Source organism: Leptosomus discolor, chromosome 1, assembly GCF_034619465.1.
Source record: "Leptosomus discolor isolate bLepDis1 chromosome 1, bLepDis1.hap2, whole genome shotgun sequence".
NCBI classification, from domain to species: domain Eukaryota; kingdom Metazoa; phylum Chordata; class Aves; order Leptosomiformes; family Leptosomidae; genus Leptosomus; species Leptosomus discolor.
The window spans coordinates 207,071,798-207,088,700 of NC_141391.1; the positions used below are offsets into that span (position 1 = coordinate 207,071,798).

The 16,903-nt window shown below is 38.6% G+C and overlaps 1 protein-coding gene across 1 annotated transcript in view; it reads right to left on the reverse strand.

Moving 5' to 3' along the window:
• Window positions 1-13,077: 13,077 nt before the first annotated feature.
• SEMA3C (semaphorin 3C) overlaps window positions 13,078-16,903 on the reverse strand; it is a 119,403-nt gene continuing 115,577 nt past the window's right edge. Inside the window, exons 16-17 of the mRNA XM_009954862.2 lie at window positions 15,422-15,552; window positions 13,078-13,491 (exon numbers count right to left, since the gene is read on the reverse strand). Coding sequence (XP_009953164.1) covers window positions 13,078-13,491; window positions 15,422-15,552 — 545 coding nt within the window. The remainder of the gene's footprint in view (window positions 13,492-15,421; window positions 15,553-16,903) is intronic.

The following is a 16,903-nucleotide window of genomic DNA, read 5'->3' on the forward strand; positions in this document are numbered from 1 at the left end:
GTTTCTTGCAATTAAAAACTCATCTGCTCTGTCTTGTTTCTGTGTTCAGAGTTTGAGTGTTTCAAACTCTGGTTTGAAGAAGGTACAAAAGCAGCAAGTATTTAGCGAAGTTCCAAATAACACCTCCCAGTAAAAGGTTTTGCTCTTTCTTGTATGCATTTTTCTACTGAAAATCAGTGGTTTGTATGTTTGCTTTACATACTGTTTAGCTCTGGTGTGGTCACTCGATTCCTGAGAAATGAACATATTCTGTGTGTGTAGAACAAATTCTTCACCCTAAGAATGCAATCTAGCAAACGCCAGCTGTTTAGGGTCTTAACCAAGAGAACAGGAGGAAAAAAATAAAATAAAAAAGCTAGAAAGCTGTATTTACAGCTGCATTAGCACTTAATACCATGAATTTCTTTCAGACTCGGAACATAACTGACCTTTAAGAGTAGCAAACTTGGAATATAAATGCAAAACATGACCTGATTATGAAAGCTCTGATATAAAGCAGGTTTTATTCTTACAGGGCTCGTCAAGCCCTTGGCTTGGAACTGCAAAGCTCTTTGGTTGCCATGCTTTTCCAGGCAGACGATAAATCTGCGTGGTTTGTGCAGTTTGATATGACAGCACGGCTCGTGCGATTCTTTTAAGCAATGAAAATATGCCTGAGCCCACAAGATTGTGTCACAAATAAAAGATCTCCCTCTTGCACTCTTTTTTTCACAGGGATACTAAGGGTATTGAAATGCTTCTGGCTCATGCACATATGGTCACTTATTGATTGGCTCTGTAGATCCAGTTACAGCAAATGACATTATATGCTCTCCTCCCTAATTACTTAATGAAATCCCCTTGGGCTGCAACAGTTTCCATATCAAAGTGGGTTTTCATGCATAAATATAATGACTGGAGCTGAAGCAATCCTTTTAAAAGCAGAGGCATAAGGCCAAAGGACACTTCCTACAATTAGGTAATTTAAAATCAGGTTGGATCAGATGGGCTGCTGCGGTCATAGAGCTGTGCTGGGCAGTCTGAGTTACTCTGTCAGAAAGAACATTAAGTTTGTACATCCCTTCTGCTTGTGGTGGTCTGGAAGCTGGAAAGGGTGGAGGAGGCTGTTCCTGGGAGCAGCTCACCAGGAGTATAGCGAGGTCAATGATCATTCAGAAGGGCAGCAGGTATGCTGACACTTATCTTACCCAGTGTTACATGTCCTTATCATAGGTATTATCCCAGCACGTTACACCCACTTTATAGTTAATGGACAGAAAGAGGCACTTGTGAGTCATGATCCCTCTAAGCTTAATGCTTGTGATGGGATACACCACAAATGACAAAGGCTTATTTCTAACCCTTTGACCAAGGAATTGAAAGAAGTAGCTCATATGAATTCCTCCTGTCATTATATTTGTTGTGTTTGGGGCTGCCTAGCACTAGAGAGAAGGTTTTGGGGCTATTTTGGAAATAATCTTTCAAGTTGCTATGTGTGCCATGGGATCTAGCTTCAGTATGTTACTTATGGCTCTGGATGCCTAAATCAAAACTCCCACCTGACCTAAGTGACACTTCCTGGCCACAATCAGCTATGCTTCGTCTGTCCATACGTGAGCACACCAGTTACCCAAGCTCTTGGAAGTTTTGAGGATTTCCACAGCAAATAGTATTCCGATAACCAAGCATGAGCCTGTAGTATGTGCAACCCCAGCTAAATACATCCAGAGAGACTCCTCCCCTCCTCCCTTTTTGGTCATAGGTCATTTGAGCTAGCCAACTCAAACACCAGTCCCTCCCCAACCAGAAGAGATTTTAACTCTCTTCTCTCAACCAACTTGAGGCTAGCTCTCATGTTGCATCTTGGATAGGGGTTTCTTAAGTCTCTCTTGCTGAGGTTGATAGGCTTTGCATGGAAAAGAGAGGAAAGGAAAAAAGAAATCTCATAAGCCTTAATAACACAGTGCTCAGGACTGTCACTTGGCAGAGAAACCAGCACTCTGCTGTCTTTGAGCACTGAAACCTTCCTTTTGTACAGATTGCACTAAAAATCCAGCCCAGAGCTTCCATCTAGTTCCTGCTACATGGAGCAGTCAAGCATTGTGGCCTGAGACTTGCTCAACATCCTTTTGCTTAAGAGGGAGGACTGACAGCAGCAAATCCTATGTGAATGAATCAACAGTTCTGTATTCACGTGACAAGTCCTTCTGCAATAATTTGAAACTTACTCCTCCAGAAAGTGTGTTAATGTTTATTTGAAAGCCCTTTGACCTTATAGAGGTATTGTTTTCCTCAGTAAATAGGGCAATAAACAGCTGCATCAATATTTACCTTAACAGAAAATTGTTTTCTCTGTATCAGTTCTCTTCTTTTTTGTGTTTTCTCTAGCACATGGGCTGCAAGAAAACACCTCTTTGTTTCTTCAGTTTTCACATTGGAGGGAAAAGGGAACTTGCTATTTTGCAAACACGTACCACATTCCCTGCAATGGCTGAGCTGTGATCAGCTTTCTTGTGTTGCTGGAAGTCTCTGTGAGGAGGTAGGCATGTTGCTCCTACAGCTTTACAGCAGTCAGCTAGCACATATCAGCAAAGGTCCAACTCATCTTCCCAAGACTATTTATAAAATACCAGCAACTGTTTGCTTACAAGCAGAATATGAGGACTGTATTGGTACACATTGCGTTTATTTGCTATAACTAATTTTTCAGCAGTTCAACCACTTTTTTTTTTTTTTTTTTTTTTTTTTTTTTTTAATGTTTGTGAAAAGGCCAGTATGCAATTTGGGGTCAGTGGTGGTAAGGGAAGTTGAGAATACTGGAAGTTAAATATCCTCTGCAACTTACATTTTCATTTCAGCTGATGCTTTGCGTGTGTAGGTATCCACAGAATAGAGTGTGAGATCTGGGATGACACATTCATTTTGAATTGCAACCAGTTTTCTGACCAGCCAAATGAAAATATAAATTCAGGCTGTGCTCAAATATCTCTGCTGCTCTCTTATATTAATTATATCACATGTTTCTTCTAGTCGGTGGAATCAAGTGAGTTACAAACAAACAAACAAAGAAAAACACGGAACCAGCCTGCAAAGACAGCTAGGGAGACCAAGTGTCAAGATTTGTGGTAACAAGGAAAATTAAACTGCACAACTGGTACAAATTCATATATTAAGGAAGACAAAATAACCTTCAGAGATACAAAGCACTAGTATATTGCCAAGCACCTGTACTTTACGTCAATAGAAGGGATTTTTATTTTTTTTTTAATTTTTTTTAAATTTCTACCCTTAAAATCAACTCAATATTTAGTTAATGGGGCACTGTCAATACTTTCTGGTCCAGGGCTGGACTGTGGAACTGACTCATTTTACAATTTTTAAGTGTGGAGGCACACTGTAAAACCAAGTTTTAAGTACTCTCTGATCAACAATAATGAGAATATGAGCCTTATGCTTGTTAATGTAAGGCAGAAGAGTGTTCTAGCACCATCTAGCCAAATCTAAAGTCAACTTCAAGTCAGCAAACGGGCGACAGCTGTCACGTATCATTAAAATGGCAATTAATGGTGTTGGTATAGTTGGTGAACTAAACAGCAGGGTTACAGGACAGCCAGAGTTGCAAAGTCAGGCATGACTCCCAGCTTGGTTCAAGGCTGCATCCATTCATGAAAAAATGTTGTTCTGCCTATAAGAGAGAACCTCCAGTGAAGGAACTCTTTAGTTATCTTATTATTCAGTGTGGAGGAAATAATCCAGTTACTTGGGGATCTGAGTGGTTTGGGGTATGGAGATGATGGAGGGGAATAAAATTGTCACAGTTATGACTGAGATTTGTCAAATAAAATCAACAGTGGGGTGCATTTTAATTTCTCTTTTACTGCACAATGCCAGATTCTGTAGGGGTATATTTAATTCTGATTTTGTTTTTCTTAATACTACTGAACCCATTTTTCTTTCATATTTTTTTTTTTAAGTGTACCTTCTGAACAATTTCTCATTACTGTGTGTTTACAATATCCTGACTTTGTATATGGTTACTACGGCCATAGTAACCTAAAATAAATAACAAAGAAAATCAGTGTTCTTCTCAGTGACTTGGAATGAATTTATGAAGCGAGGATATAGAGCATCCACAATCAGGTGGTGAGAAAGATTTCAAATGCAGAAGATCCTGGACACAAGAAAAAGGAGGCTGAGTGTGATTCCCAGAAAGGCAAATCCCACAGGCCTTATTCAGCTCTCACTCATACAAGCTGAGTAACTAACATCAGGAGGAGTTTTCACTAGGGACCTGGCTTAAGAAACTGAGAAAAGGAGTACATTGGACTGGGCTGCAATTTACAATGTCTTCAAGGAAATACTTGCTGGATCTTTCCTGGGATCTGGGGATGGGAATTGCTAGATGATAAGTGCATCAGCGAAGGCGTTTATGACATTGCACAAGACTCGGGGTATTTTAGCATGAACCGTCTTGACTCAAATTCTGGTTCTTTCATGAATTATATATTTCCTGTTCTTTTCCAGTAGCTAATTTCAAGTTCAATGTATGATCTATCTTAAGGACTGTCTTGTTTTGTGAAATACAGGTGTACAGCATGAAGAAAGCATTACAGGAACTATTCTCCCATCTTACAGCCAAAAGATGTTGTTATGAAGCACTGTTTGCAAATCTGAGCTTTCCTGGTTATTGCACCAACCTTCCCAGTGCTGTGTCCTTCTTTAGGATGTCAATAAGTCCCAATGCTGTCTTTGTGCACCTTACTGCTTTAGCCTGGTAAAGGGACTTAAAATAATGACCTAGACCAAATGGTTTCTTTGCAAAATTCTGGTGATGAAAAGCAGCTGTGAACTGGCTTAATCAACCAGTTAAATAGTGTTTATGACTGTTTCATTTTTCTGGGACAGCACAGAGTAGCTGGAGAGGCCCAGAGTTGCCAGTTTGAGGCAAAGGAAGGAGCACTGCACCATGTCCTTCTCTTCCCACACTGACAAGTAAGGCAAAATCTGGTGTAAATGGGGTCAGGGGGTATGCAGCATCTGGTATGGCATGACACTGTCTGCCACACTCAGCTCTGCCTTCACAGCCAGTAACAGCTCAGTCAGCAGCCGTTACTTCAGAGGTTTCCCTCAGAGTGAGATTTATTCTTGGCATTCAAACCTGAGTGCTCTCAATGCAGGAAGACTTGTACCATTTCCAAGATTTCTGCTGGCTGACTTTACAGTTGGCTGGAGGATGCAGGGGAAGTTTCTGTTCAGCTTATATGGTTTTCGCCATCGTGTCGTTGGCTCCTTTCAAAATAACAGCTTGCCTTCTTGACAGGAACGAATAAACTGGCAAGGCAATTCTTTCTTTGTTAATCTCTAACTGGTCTCCAGCAACACTAGAAAATGAACTGTCTCTAACTCCATTTAGGGCTCCTTGGCCAGTGTGTACTGTATCACAACAGACCCTGTGCCCAGAGACAACTAGCATGCTCCAAAGGGCCAGGTGGTTACCAAATGGCAGCTAAAGTTATTCCCTACTTCTGGAGCTCTGGATAATCCACCAGGCATATTGTACTCTGCTTTAACCATTTCCTGATAGACAGCTCCAGACATCGCTAGGTGGAGGACACAGCACAGGACAGATCCATACATAGGACAAATCCATATATAGGTAAATCTTTCTAATCCTTAGAAATCTTGGAAAAGGAAGAAAACTTGAGAGCTTATTTTGTCCCGTGTACGTGAAGGCAGCATCTGTGTTTGCTGTGTGATAATAAAGGTGATCTTTCTCTTCCACGGCAATGGACTCCAATATTTCCTCGGGAAGAAAACAGTCTTAGGAAGATTTTTTTGTGCTTATTGTTTTGGATAACTTAGACTAATTCTTTTGATTATTGACCTTTCTGAGTTACAAAAGAATTTCTTCTATGGTAATTTAACTGAATGTATTTGTGACTGGCAATCAGAGAAATAGATCTGTATAATATAATCTATTGATATTTTTCCTCTCCATCCTTTACTTTATCTCAAGGTCCTCAAAATAAAATCCTTGAGCTAGGGTACTTGTCAGGCATGAAATAAAGAATAGTCTGCAATACGAATATGGTGTTGAAAAAAACAGAACAAAATATTACGCAAAAGTCTTTTGAATGTGAACATAGACATTCCACTAAGTAGTCTGCTTCTGATGTTTGTTCATAAGCTCAAAAGGCTGCAAACATCTCAGAAGCACTTCTTTATATTTTGTTTGTTAACCGACACTACGAAGCAGACAAGATTGATGAGGCCAATAATGTGCGGCATTTTTTGAAGATTATAATAGGTAATACATTTTAGAGTATTGGCGTGAAGAGAGTTTGTAATTAAAACAGCTAAATTAAAGTAACCCCTCTGGGACTACTAGCCGGAGTTCAGCTGAGGAAAGGAATAGGAATAAATAAGAGACCATAAAGAAAAGGAGTAGAACCCTAGAGGAAGAAGAGCTTTTGAAAGAGGAAATTGTTTAATTTTTTTAACAAAAATTCAGGAGGGCATAAAAATTCTTGAAAGGGCCCAACCAAGTCCTCATTATGAGAAGTGAAAGGACATTAAACTTGGTGAGCTTTGACCTATGAGAAAATCGGACCTTCAAGGATGAAAAAGTAATTTTTTTCCCACCATATAACAACACACAGTAGCAAGCCTATGTTCACAGTGTTCACATAGGAACCATGGCGTGTTGCATTGCTCTGTTTTTTTTCTGGGCTCTTGTTCCTCTCTATCTGTCATTTTTAGCAAAGCCTTAAAAATATTGTTTTTTCCCAAATATTGTATCAATTGCTGAAACTATTTAGGAAGATATCATAGATAATACTATGTGTAATATTATTTTTACTGAGGTCTTATTAGACAAAAGTCCTGAAAGGATGCCCTGGATGTTGTGGCCTAAGATGTCAACTTGAAAGCAAGTATAAATGCTATGTCTCTTAGGGACCTTTGAAACAGAGACAGAGAGAGTAGATATTGGAAAAAGAACTTCTGCAAAGAGCTAAGGAACACCTATCCAAAAGAGTTGTGAATCTAAGGTTAAGTAAATGTATTTTTCTTACTCTTTCCCTGTGCTCCATGTTGCTATATAAGTTGCTTAGCTAGAAAACAGTCTTTCTTATTGAATCTTATTTCCCACAGACAACAGTACTGGCCATTTTTTTATTTGCTTTTCCTAAAATCCTTTGAAAAGAATTTAGGGCTTTTAAAAATGTTGGATATTTTGAAATCCCTTGGTCTAAACTGTCTTGAATGTAGAGCTCAGCAAACATTTGGGTTTGTTTATAAGGCTGGCATTCAAATCAGGAGTAAATGAAGCTGATATGGTGCTAAGAATACATGAATGCTGTTTGCATTGTAAAGCTGTGCATAGAATCCAATAATGAGTCCTGGGACACAAGACAGTCGATCACTGTAAAGTAATTATTTGTTGACTGCTGAGCCAGCTGTGTTGAATTTGTGTCTTGGAGTGTTCAGAATGCCAAAGTATCTTTAAACCTCAGTCTTTAGTTTAGATTAGGCATGTTAAATGACAGCATATTTTTTATTTCTTACACTATGATAGTCTCCTGATGCTGAGAGGAAACTCTTGTTGAGATAGTACAGAAGAAGGTAAGCTAGAAAGGGGAGCTATTAGAAGAAAGGGCTTTTGTTGATCAATTACTTGTCTTTTAAAATGCTCTCAGAGATGGTAACTGCTCTACCCACAAACTATTGATGTTTTGCGACCGTGAGGACTGATTCTGCCCATGCCGAAACAGAAAAATGACATACATTAGTGCTAAAGGAAGCTAAATGGATCAGCAAATACTGTATGGAAAGAAAGGCTTCTCTGTATGCAGGTAGTTGCATGTATGCATGTATCTATCTGGAACCTGGGCTCGTATCACATGAAGTCACTTCTCCTCAGACCACCTTGGGGTGCAAGAGAAGGGCTTAGCAAGCCAGCTGCAGTGCAAAGGATAAAGAAGTATTGGTCTCCTGAGATCTAGTCCGTTGCTTTATGCAAAAACCACATTGCCTCAACCTGCTTTTATGGCCTGCCCCACAGAATTACAGCTGCTGACTTAATTCTGGAGGCAACAGTAATCCTGTAGCATTGAAAGCCACCCTGTTGTTAGCAACATTTTTCACTGGTCCCCTCTGGGCTTCTGTGGCTGCATAGAGGAGATGCACTTGACACTGCTTTGCCCTGTAGGGATCCTGCATGGGCACATGCATTGCAACAGACTGTGTAAGTGTGTGAGTTTTTCATCCTGCTTTCACTTGAAGGGAGTAGCTTAGAAAGCTCTTGTCACCAGAAGAGCGACCTTAGAAAAAGCAGTGACTCTCAGATGGAAAAAAAGAAATTCCGACAGACAGTTGAAAGACAAAGGAGAATGTTCAGATCTTTGAAGATTTCACATCTGATGTCTGGAGAAATGCCATGTCTTGTTTTGCCGCTGCTTGGAGCTACAGAATCAAAGCAGTAAGTGTTGAACCATACTGCAGCCCTGCAGGAGTGGGGCAAAAAAGGAAGGGGGAGATCAACAAAAGACACTGGAGCAGGATCTAAAAGCTGAGGATCAGATCTTGGAAAGGTTTTGCAGTGTAAAACTCTGCAAATGCCCAGCTTTTCTGGAGCCTAATCCAAACATTTCCTACAGCATGTGGAAGTGCTCGAAATCTCAGCTTCCAACCCAAACTGGCCTGAGTGCTGAGCAGGTAACTATCTAGTATCAGCACATCTAGGAATCAGCTAGTACAGAAATCCTGGAGTGAGGCAATTTTATCCACTCCCACCTTGTAATGCCTTGCAGAAACCTATCAATTTGGGAAAACACAGTCCAGGTTTAATGATCCAGAACCTTGTTGCAAAAGTCAGTGTTTGTGACATTTAATTTTTAATTATTATCCCAAAGAACTGAGGAGGCCCTGTTATTTCTCATTAAAACCCATCTGGAAAAACAGATGACAAGAAGAGCAGTAGTAACACTGCTTGGACAATAGACGCAGGAAAAAGGAGCATACTGTAGGTGTCAGGCAGGTTATTTCATTCCAGGAAATGAGAGAGCTGCGGCTCCCCACGGCACAGTCCACCAGCCTGCCTCACCTGCAGAGCTGCTTGGAGAATGCCTCGAGTCCCAACTGAAAGACAGTGCTGAACAACACAATTTGTTTCAGTGACAGGATTTCACAGAATGTGTTTGGGTTTTTGTTTGTTTGGGGGTGTGTTTGTGTGTTTTGTTGTTTTTTTTTTTCTCAGTGGAATAAAAGCAGAAAGCATTTACACTTCACTCCCCTTCTTTAGTCTGACATTTCTGATTGGCTTTATACTCCTAGTAAAAAAAAAAAAAATCTTTTTTTTTTTTTTTTTTTTTAACAATGAGAAAATGTTAACTGCTTACATGCAAGGTCCTTATATGGGATAATTTCTGGAAGAATTAATCTCTGACTCCTCATGAATTCCTGGAAATCTCTGTGACTGAGTGTTCGGTGCAAAGCAGGGCTCAGAACTGATCATCTGCAACACCTGGTGTTCCAAAGTATTTTCTTGGACTTGTTTAAGACAGTCTGTGGGACTGCTTTTCAGCTTAAAATAAAAAGTTCTTTGTTTTTAACACACATTTATAAAAGGCGAAACAACAAATTTTTAGGTTGTTGCAACACACTTTATTTTGTCAGGCAAATAATATCTTAGATATTCAATTAAATAGCACTATGTTAAACTACATTTTGTTCTTTCTTACACAACTATATAATGCATATTCACTGTAATGACAGTTTCATCATGCTAGGAACTTATACACATACCTACACTTTTAAAAACAAGATTTTCTTAATAAAACACACATATCTACAGTAACAACAACTGCAAAGAACACATTGTTAGGTCGAGATTTCAGCAAACTTTACAAACTACCCAAAATAAAAATAGCCAAAAAATATCGGTACACTGTGAAGAGAACATATCTTTACATTTGGTGAAGTTATGCCTAGAAGTCATTTTGCTTTTGTATTTTTTAAGGAATAAAATATGTACATTATTTAGTAATCCTCAAAATAGGAGGTATTAAATAGCACAAACAATATTACAGTCTTATGTTTTGGTGTTACCTACAGTAGAGGGGCTACTTTAAACGAAAAAAAAATTGCAGTTTGTCTGTTCTGTACATTTAGGGCCAAACTCTCGGCTGGTATAAAGCACAGTAGCTAAATGGACAGCAAGGAAGTCACATTAGTTCATACCAGCTGAGCGTCTGGCTCCCAACTACTCTATACATAGGGGAAGGCTGCTACAGCATGGAAGCTTGGACCGGTTATGCACTGACAGAAGCTTATTATATATATGCTGAAGTTTTCATGCAGCAGGAAAAATGTTAGTTTAAGTATAATCCCTTAAACAGTCATACCATAATAATGGCATATGAAGCAGCTTTAAAAATATTATTTTATAATCATATGAAACTCTGAGCTATGCTGATTGTTTTAACGGAATCCCTTATTGCCAATATTCTATTAGAAAACAGTGTAACTATAATTTCTGAGGCCTAAAGGGGGCCTATTAAAATATCACTGTACCTTACCACTTAAAGGGTAAATGGTACCCTTAAATACCTATTAATCACTTTATTGCATCTGGAAGCAATTATGACCCTCACAATAGACATTAATATCACACTAACTCTGCAGTGAATCTGTTGGGAAAATAGGAAGAGCATGGAAGCATACAGAGTATATGCACTAATGTCATTCCAGGAGGTAGTTCAATTTTGTGGCACTGGATTTTTGGTTTGTCATTTACACACTTGAGAAGTCAGTCATCCTCAGAAAAAAAAAAAAAAGTTTGCAGCACTGGAAGTCAGCTGGGAAAAAACCCACCCAGAATCCTTATTTTTCCTTACCCATCTCATTATCCTTTTTTTTTTTTTTCCTCAGAGTCTGCTTTGCTCGCTCTTGGGGCCAGATCTAAGCTCACTGAAGTCACAGAGAAAGTTTCCTGACGGTTTCCATAAGAAGGGCCTTAGATACCAGAGGCTACGTGTTGCAGAAATATGCATTTAGGCCTCAATTAAGGAAAGCACTTAACTGGATGGCAATATCTGAGCAGGTTGGTATTGCCATCCGCTTTGAAGCAAGCAGTAAACATGTAAAATAAATTTAAAGAGCTCCCATCAGTGTCAAAGGGGCTTTGAGACAGTGCTGAAGTGGTTTGATCAATCAAGGCCCCTTTCCCAGCTATTCTGCGTCAGGTGGTGATGAAGTGACACATTTAACTGATACCAGCTAAATACCAGAGTTACTTCCATTGCACTAGATCTTAATTCACACTGGCACAAACCCAGAGGTGTTCTTCTACACTCTGTAGAGTTATTCCCAGAGCATTCTAACAGAAGCAGAATCTCAAAATAATGCCCAGAGTTTCAACAAAGACCCATTAAAATGTTTAAAACGCTGTTTTAAAATACAGTATCCATCTGCTACTGGCTGGAATTAACAACTTTTTAAAAATATTTTTCTTCAGAAATTATTTTTCACTATTTTAGCTTAACATATCTCAGTTTTGAGCTGAACATTAGTTTGTGTTTATGTATACTATCATAAAATATCATGGAATAAACCACAGTTTTTTCTAAGCTACTTGTACATTTTTAATCCCTGTTATCTATCCCCTTTGAACAGACTCAGTGGCTTCTGGAACACTCTTACATAGTAAAATGGGGAAAATTTGTCCCTATATTTTTGGCATTAATGTTGCTCAAAAAAAAAAGTGATAGTTTTCACCAGGATTGCTTGATGCACATTTACCCTATTTTCAGCGAAACATACTTCATTAGACCTGACAGCTGCTTCTTGAACAAAATATTTCTGTTTAAACATGCCTCTCAAGTTGTTATACTTTTTGGTTTTTGACCCAAACCCATTTTTCAGTTTTATTTTTCCCTCATTCTTTTTTTTATGTTTTCTTTTCCTGACCTTCTTTTCAGCAGAAAACTGAAAATAAGAGGAAATTTTGAAAATAACAATGAAAAGAAAAAGGGTACAAAGACTGGAAAATGGAAATGGTTTAAAGTAAAAATTCTAGTTAAAATATTTGCAACTTTGAGAAAAAAGTTGAAAAAATAATGTTTTAAAATTTTCAAAGACACTCACGACTTGTTTCCATATTGCAGAGCAGCTCCATTTAATCATGGAACAGATTAAAGATAATCTATGTTTTTCATGTCTGAGTAAACACTATACAGTATACCCATGTTCTGTCCTCTGAAATAAATTGGAGTGTAAGTAAGTCTTTGAAAAATAGCTAAAATACCTAAGTCACTTAGGTGTTTTTTAAAATTGTATGTATAACAAACAGTCTCATGTTAGCTTTGTGCCACTTATAAAGCTATGTAGTGTTATAGGACAGCCTATTTTAATAAAAATCAATATGAGCAGAGATATTTTAAGTTACATTCCAGAACTCATTAATTTATTACAACTCATACTATGCACAATAATCAGTGTTTCCTCTGATAAAGTATAATTTTTTTTTCTTCTACTCATTCCTTCATTTGACCTCTGAATGAATGAAACATTTCTACTATACTTTACTTGTTTCCTATCAGCATGCATTCACATGATTTGAACAATGAGTGAAAGCTGTAAACCCAATACTGAACAGTAAACAAGAAGAAACTCATGTTCTTAAATGCAGTGCAAGGAAATCTTAGTACCAACCCACTTTGAGCAGGCATCTTAACCCAGATTCTTTCACCACCAGTCTGGTTGGTACAGTTCCAGAGCTGCAAGATAACGTGCTGATTCTGTAAAAAGTTCTGTTTGGCTGTAATTAAATACTGAGATGTTAGAGGTGAATCTGGTTTAAGATGAATACCCAGTTCTGCTTCTGGGACACAGCCCAACCTAGTGTCAGAAAGCATCTACGAAAAAGAATGCTTTGAATTATTCTCTTAAGTTACACTGCATTTTATTGGGAGACAGATCTTTTCTGAGGCTTGTTGGATTTTCATTTAATTTTTTATCAATTTGCTCAAATTTGTTCTCAATAGACAAATATAAGCCCCCTACAGTGAGGACAAAGATAACTATTACTACAAAATAAAATTAAGATCCAGGTAATTGATTCCTTCTATTTCTACTTTTCCTGCTATTGATAAGGGCCTTTAGTTTGCTGTAGTCCCCTCTCATCTTCTGGGATTCTTCCCTCTGCTGACCTTGCTGTCTACTGTCTTTGCAGTACTGGTTAATCATCTGCATTTCTGAGTGGCTGAAAGCTCCCACAAAGTCCTTTGGGTGGAACTGCAGCGCTCGCACCGAGCTGGCCCAGGTCCAAGGGGACCACTTGTCAGTCATTAAGGCCACCATCTCTGAATCCAACACTTTGAAATTGATCTTTGCTAAGGTCTGCTTGAAGTTGTTCTCTGTTGCGATGCAATGATAAAGCCCCCGGTCGCTGTCTTGGACAGAGCGAATGAGGAGTCCTTGCTCAGTAGCTATGATCCTCTCATTCAGCTTGACCTAAAGGGCAGAAAGGCAGAAGGAACTTTTTAGGGAATGTTATGGAACAACCCTCTATTGGTCCTCTTGGTAAGTCTCACTTCAAACACCTCTTTCTTTCTTTCTTAAAGGGTTTATAAAGGTACTATATTTTCCTTTATCACACTTCCTAGAGACCATTGTTATTGCTACTGTTAGGAGAGAACTTACGTCAAGGTAGGTAAGTGTCGCTAAAGAAAATTACTTCAATATTTGTATTGGTTGTGTTACACAGATTTGATCATGGTGAAAGCAAAGATGCAAATCTGGAGACTACGTGAAAGAACGGTTTTCATAATGTTCAAATAGCAGAGCTGAGGAAATTAACTTTTATTTGCCAGGGTTACCCCCAAGAATGCCTCTTCCAATATCAGAAATTGCTGCTGAGATGTGATGAAAGAAATGTGCAGAACTGAGGGTTGACCTGACGTTGAACACAAGGTGGCTTCTAGTTAAAAGTTTTGACTTTGACCAGGTTCCTGGGACTAACTTCTGAGGAAATCTATCTGCACTGCAGAGTCTATAGTCTGATATAAAACTTTTCACCGCAGTGGGCTCAGCTGTGACTTGGCTCATTGGAAACCAAGCTCAATTTTTCTAGTCTCCTATTTCCTTTCTGGTTTCAGACTCAACAGGCCCAGGAGATGGTCACATCATCTGAAGGAAGCAAGTTACCAAAGCTTGTTGAGTTACCATCCAATTGCAAATGACTGTGCACATGTCCCTTTGCATATTCACTATGAAGTAAAAATCGCTAATTTAACCTTTTATGGAAGAATACCAGTGCTGGTATTTTCATTAATGTTTTTTTATTTTGCCACTGCACTTGACATTATACTTGATTCTCTTGGGAATTTATTGATTTATTATGCTATTCTGTTATTGTAAACTTTTGTAGACATTTTGGAGGTAAGATTTCTGGAAATCTGAGAGCTTGAAATGTAATTAACCCTTTTCTTGCTTTACTTTGTTGTTATTTAAAACTACAATGATTCTAATACAGTTATTGAACATAAGAACAAAAAAGGGAGATGTTCTGCTGAAGCAAAGAGTTAAAGAATTGCACCTAGATTGCCAGGACAAGGCTTAAGTCTTTGAAGAGTAAGTGTGAAAAACAGCATTAGAGATTCAGTGAAAGGATTGTTAGCCCTCTCCGATTTTGGAAAATGGACTGATATGGGAGTAATGCTTTTTGGTATTTACAATCTATCCATAGACACCATATTACTTAATAGTTCCCTTTGAAAGATGTTTCTTTTTATTCATATAGTAACAGCCTTGGATTTGAAATGGATTTTTTCCCCTTTTATATTACTTAAGGAAGGCACATTCCCCATAAACAATCATACTGTATATTACAGTGCTGAAATTGAGAGCCTTAGAGAGTGCGGTAATGGAAAATGGGATTTCACCACGGTTGGGAAATGCTTTTGTCAATATGTGTTCTTAGGCTGGACTAGTTTCTCCCACTTTTGCCTTTTATCTCTTCAATAGCACAGAAGGGCTACTGCATGCTGACTTCTTCCTAAACTTTATACAGGTTATTGCTTTTATGCCTATTTCCTCAGATCAACAAGAAGCCCTGAGTGCCACAAACCTTCAGTTTGCAATTAGTAAGGTGTAAAGGAAAAATTCATTAGCTCGTTCCCTGACTTTAGGGGCTGATAGGAATTTTCTGACAGCTGTTCTAGTCCGATAAAAATCACTGGGGCTGAGGAGCCAAGTCCCAGCTTTACCAAAGAGTCTGTCCCTATATAAGTAAAGTGCTGGTCACTGTCCTGCATCCATACAATCTCTCCAGCTTCACTGTAGCCAGACTGTCTGACCAAAACACAAACGCTCCCTTGTCTTGGTCTGTGGGGGGTAGACGAGAAGCTGACTGGGGTCCCATCCAGAGGACCATCTTACTCACCTCTTTCCTTCTGTCATTGTCTTTCTGTAGCAGCCATTTAATAGAAGCCTGAGGAGATTTGGGTGTGCATTCAAGAAAGGTGGTATTATTTTTTACTCCATACTGAACTATTTCTGCAGCATTTCTGTATGCTAGAAAGAAAAAAGAAAACAGGACAGGCTACTGTGAATGGTGATTTGATATAGAAAGCAAGCAACTCTTTGCAGTACAGGTAAAATATTTGCAATGCAGGTAAAATGAAGTATATCTAATCCTGTTATTGACCAATAATAAGTAATTTAGGGCACAAAATTTTCTAAGAAATTAAATGAAATGTGAAGAAGCACATCCAGCTCCAAATACCAGTGTTTTCAATCTGACATGGTCTGTTCTGAGAAAGTTGGATATTTGTGGGCTGGCAAGCTCTGCTGATGGGTTAACTGATCTCAGGGATATTGTTCCCTGAAGTGATCTCACTCTCTACTACTACAAGAATGCCTGAGTAGAACTATCCAAAGAGGAATGAAGCATTTAATACATTTCTTCACACTTCACAGTTTACAAGTAGGGCCAATATGGTTGTATGACTCAAAACACAGCAGCATGCCCTAAAGAAGGTGTCATCCATTCCAGCTGCGTGCGGTGTCACAGGGAGGCGAGAGAGGGCAGACTTGGCTCTCACTCCCCTGCTTCTCTTGTAAAGCAAGGAAGGGACTTGGCTCTAAATCTGAAATGCAATGAATACGTAGACAGGCCAGCCACAGATCAGGACAGATTTACAGCACTCCAGCAACACCTGGGCAAGTGCTGAGCATATGTCATCGCCTAGACTTGTTGTGCTCCTTTATAGTCTTGATAGATGAACAACTGGCAGTTACTGATAGGAACTTTTAGATGCTCATTGTTTGGCCCAAATAATACTCGTCCTGAAAATAATAACACTTCCAGATTCAAAAGCTTACATCATACATGAAATACCTTTTTTTTAAAATTTTTTATTTTTTTTTTTTACAAAGGAGAAATGGGTACCAAAACTAATATGAGAAATGCAAATACCTAGAGGTCTACATGTCTAAAATCTGACTCTGTTTTTGCACAGTCCTAAGACTGGTTTTCCTCAGACTCTACTTTATCTCGCACTCTTTTCAGCTTCTTTCATCAACTGATAGGTGAAATTGTAATCTAGTCTACTAAAGGAAGGAGACATTGCTTGGTTCTAGTCCTTCAAAGTTTTTAGCATATTTATGAGGTTGTACCAAAATCAATTGAAACTTTTAGGGAAATAATGTGAAACATTTTGCATTCAAAGACCATAAGCTAGTAAAGAATGAATCTGTGAGTTGACCTATCTGTAGGAGTGAACAGTGAGAATCGGACCTGTAAAACATTGTTATTTTGATGTACACTGGAAGTAGGTGTACGACAGAATGGCATTTTTGTGTGTTTAATTGATCGGTATATAACTAACTTCTTACCTACTCCATACTACTACTACTTATACAT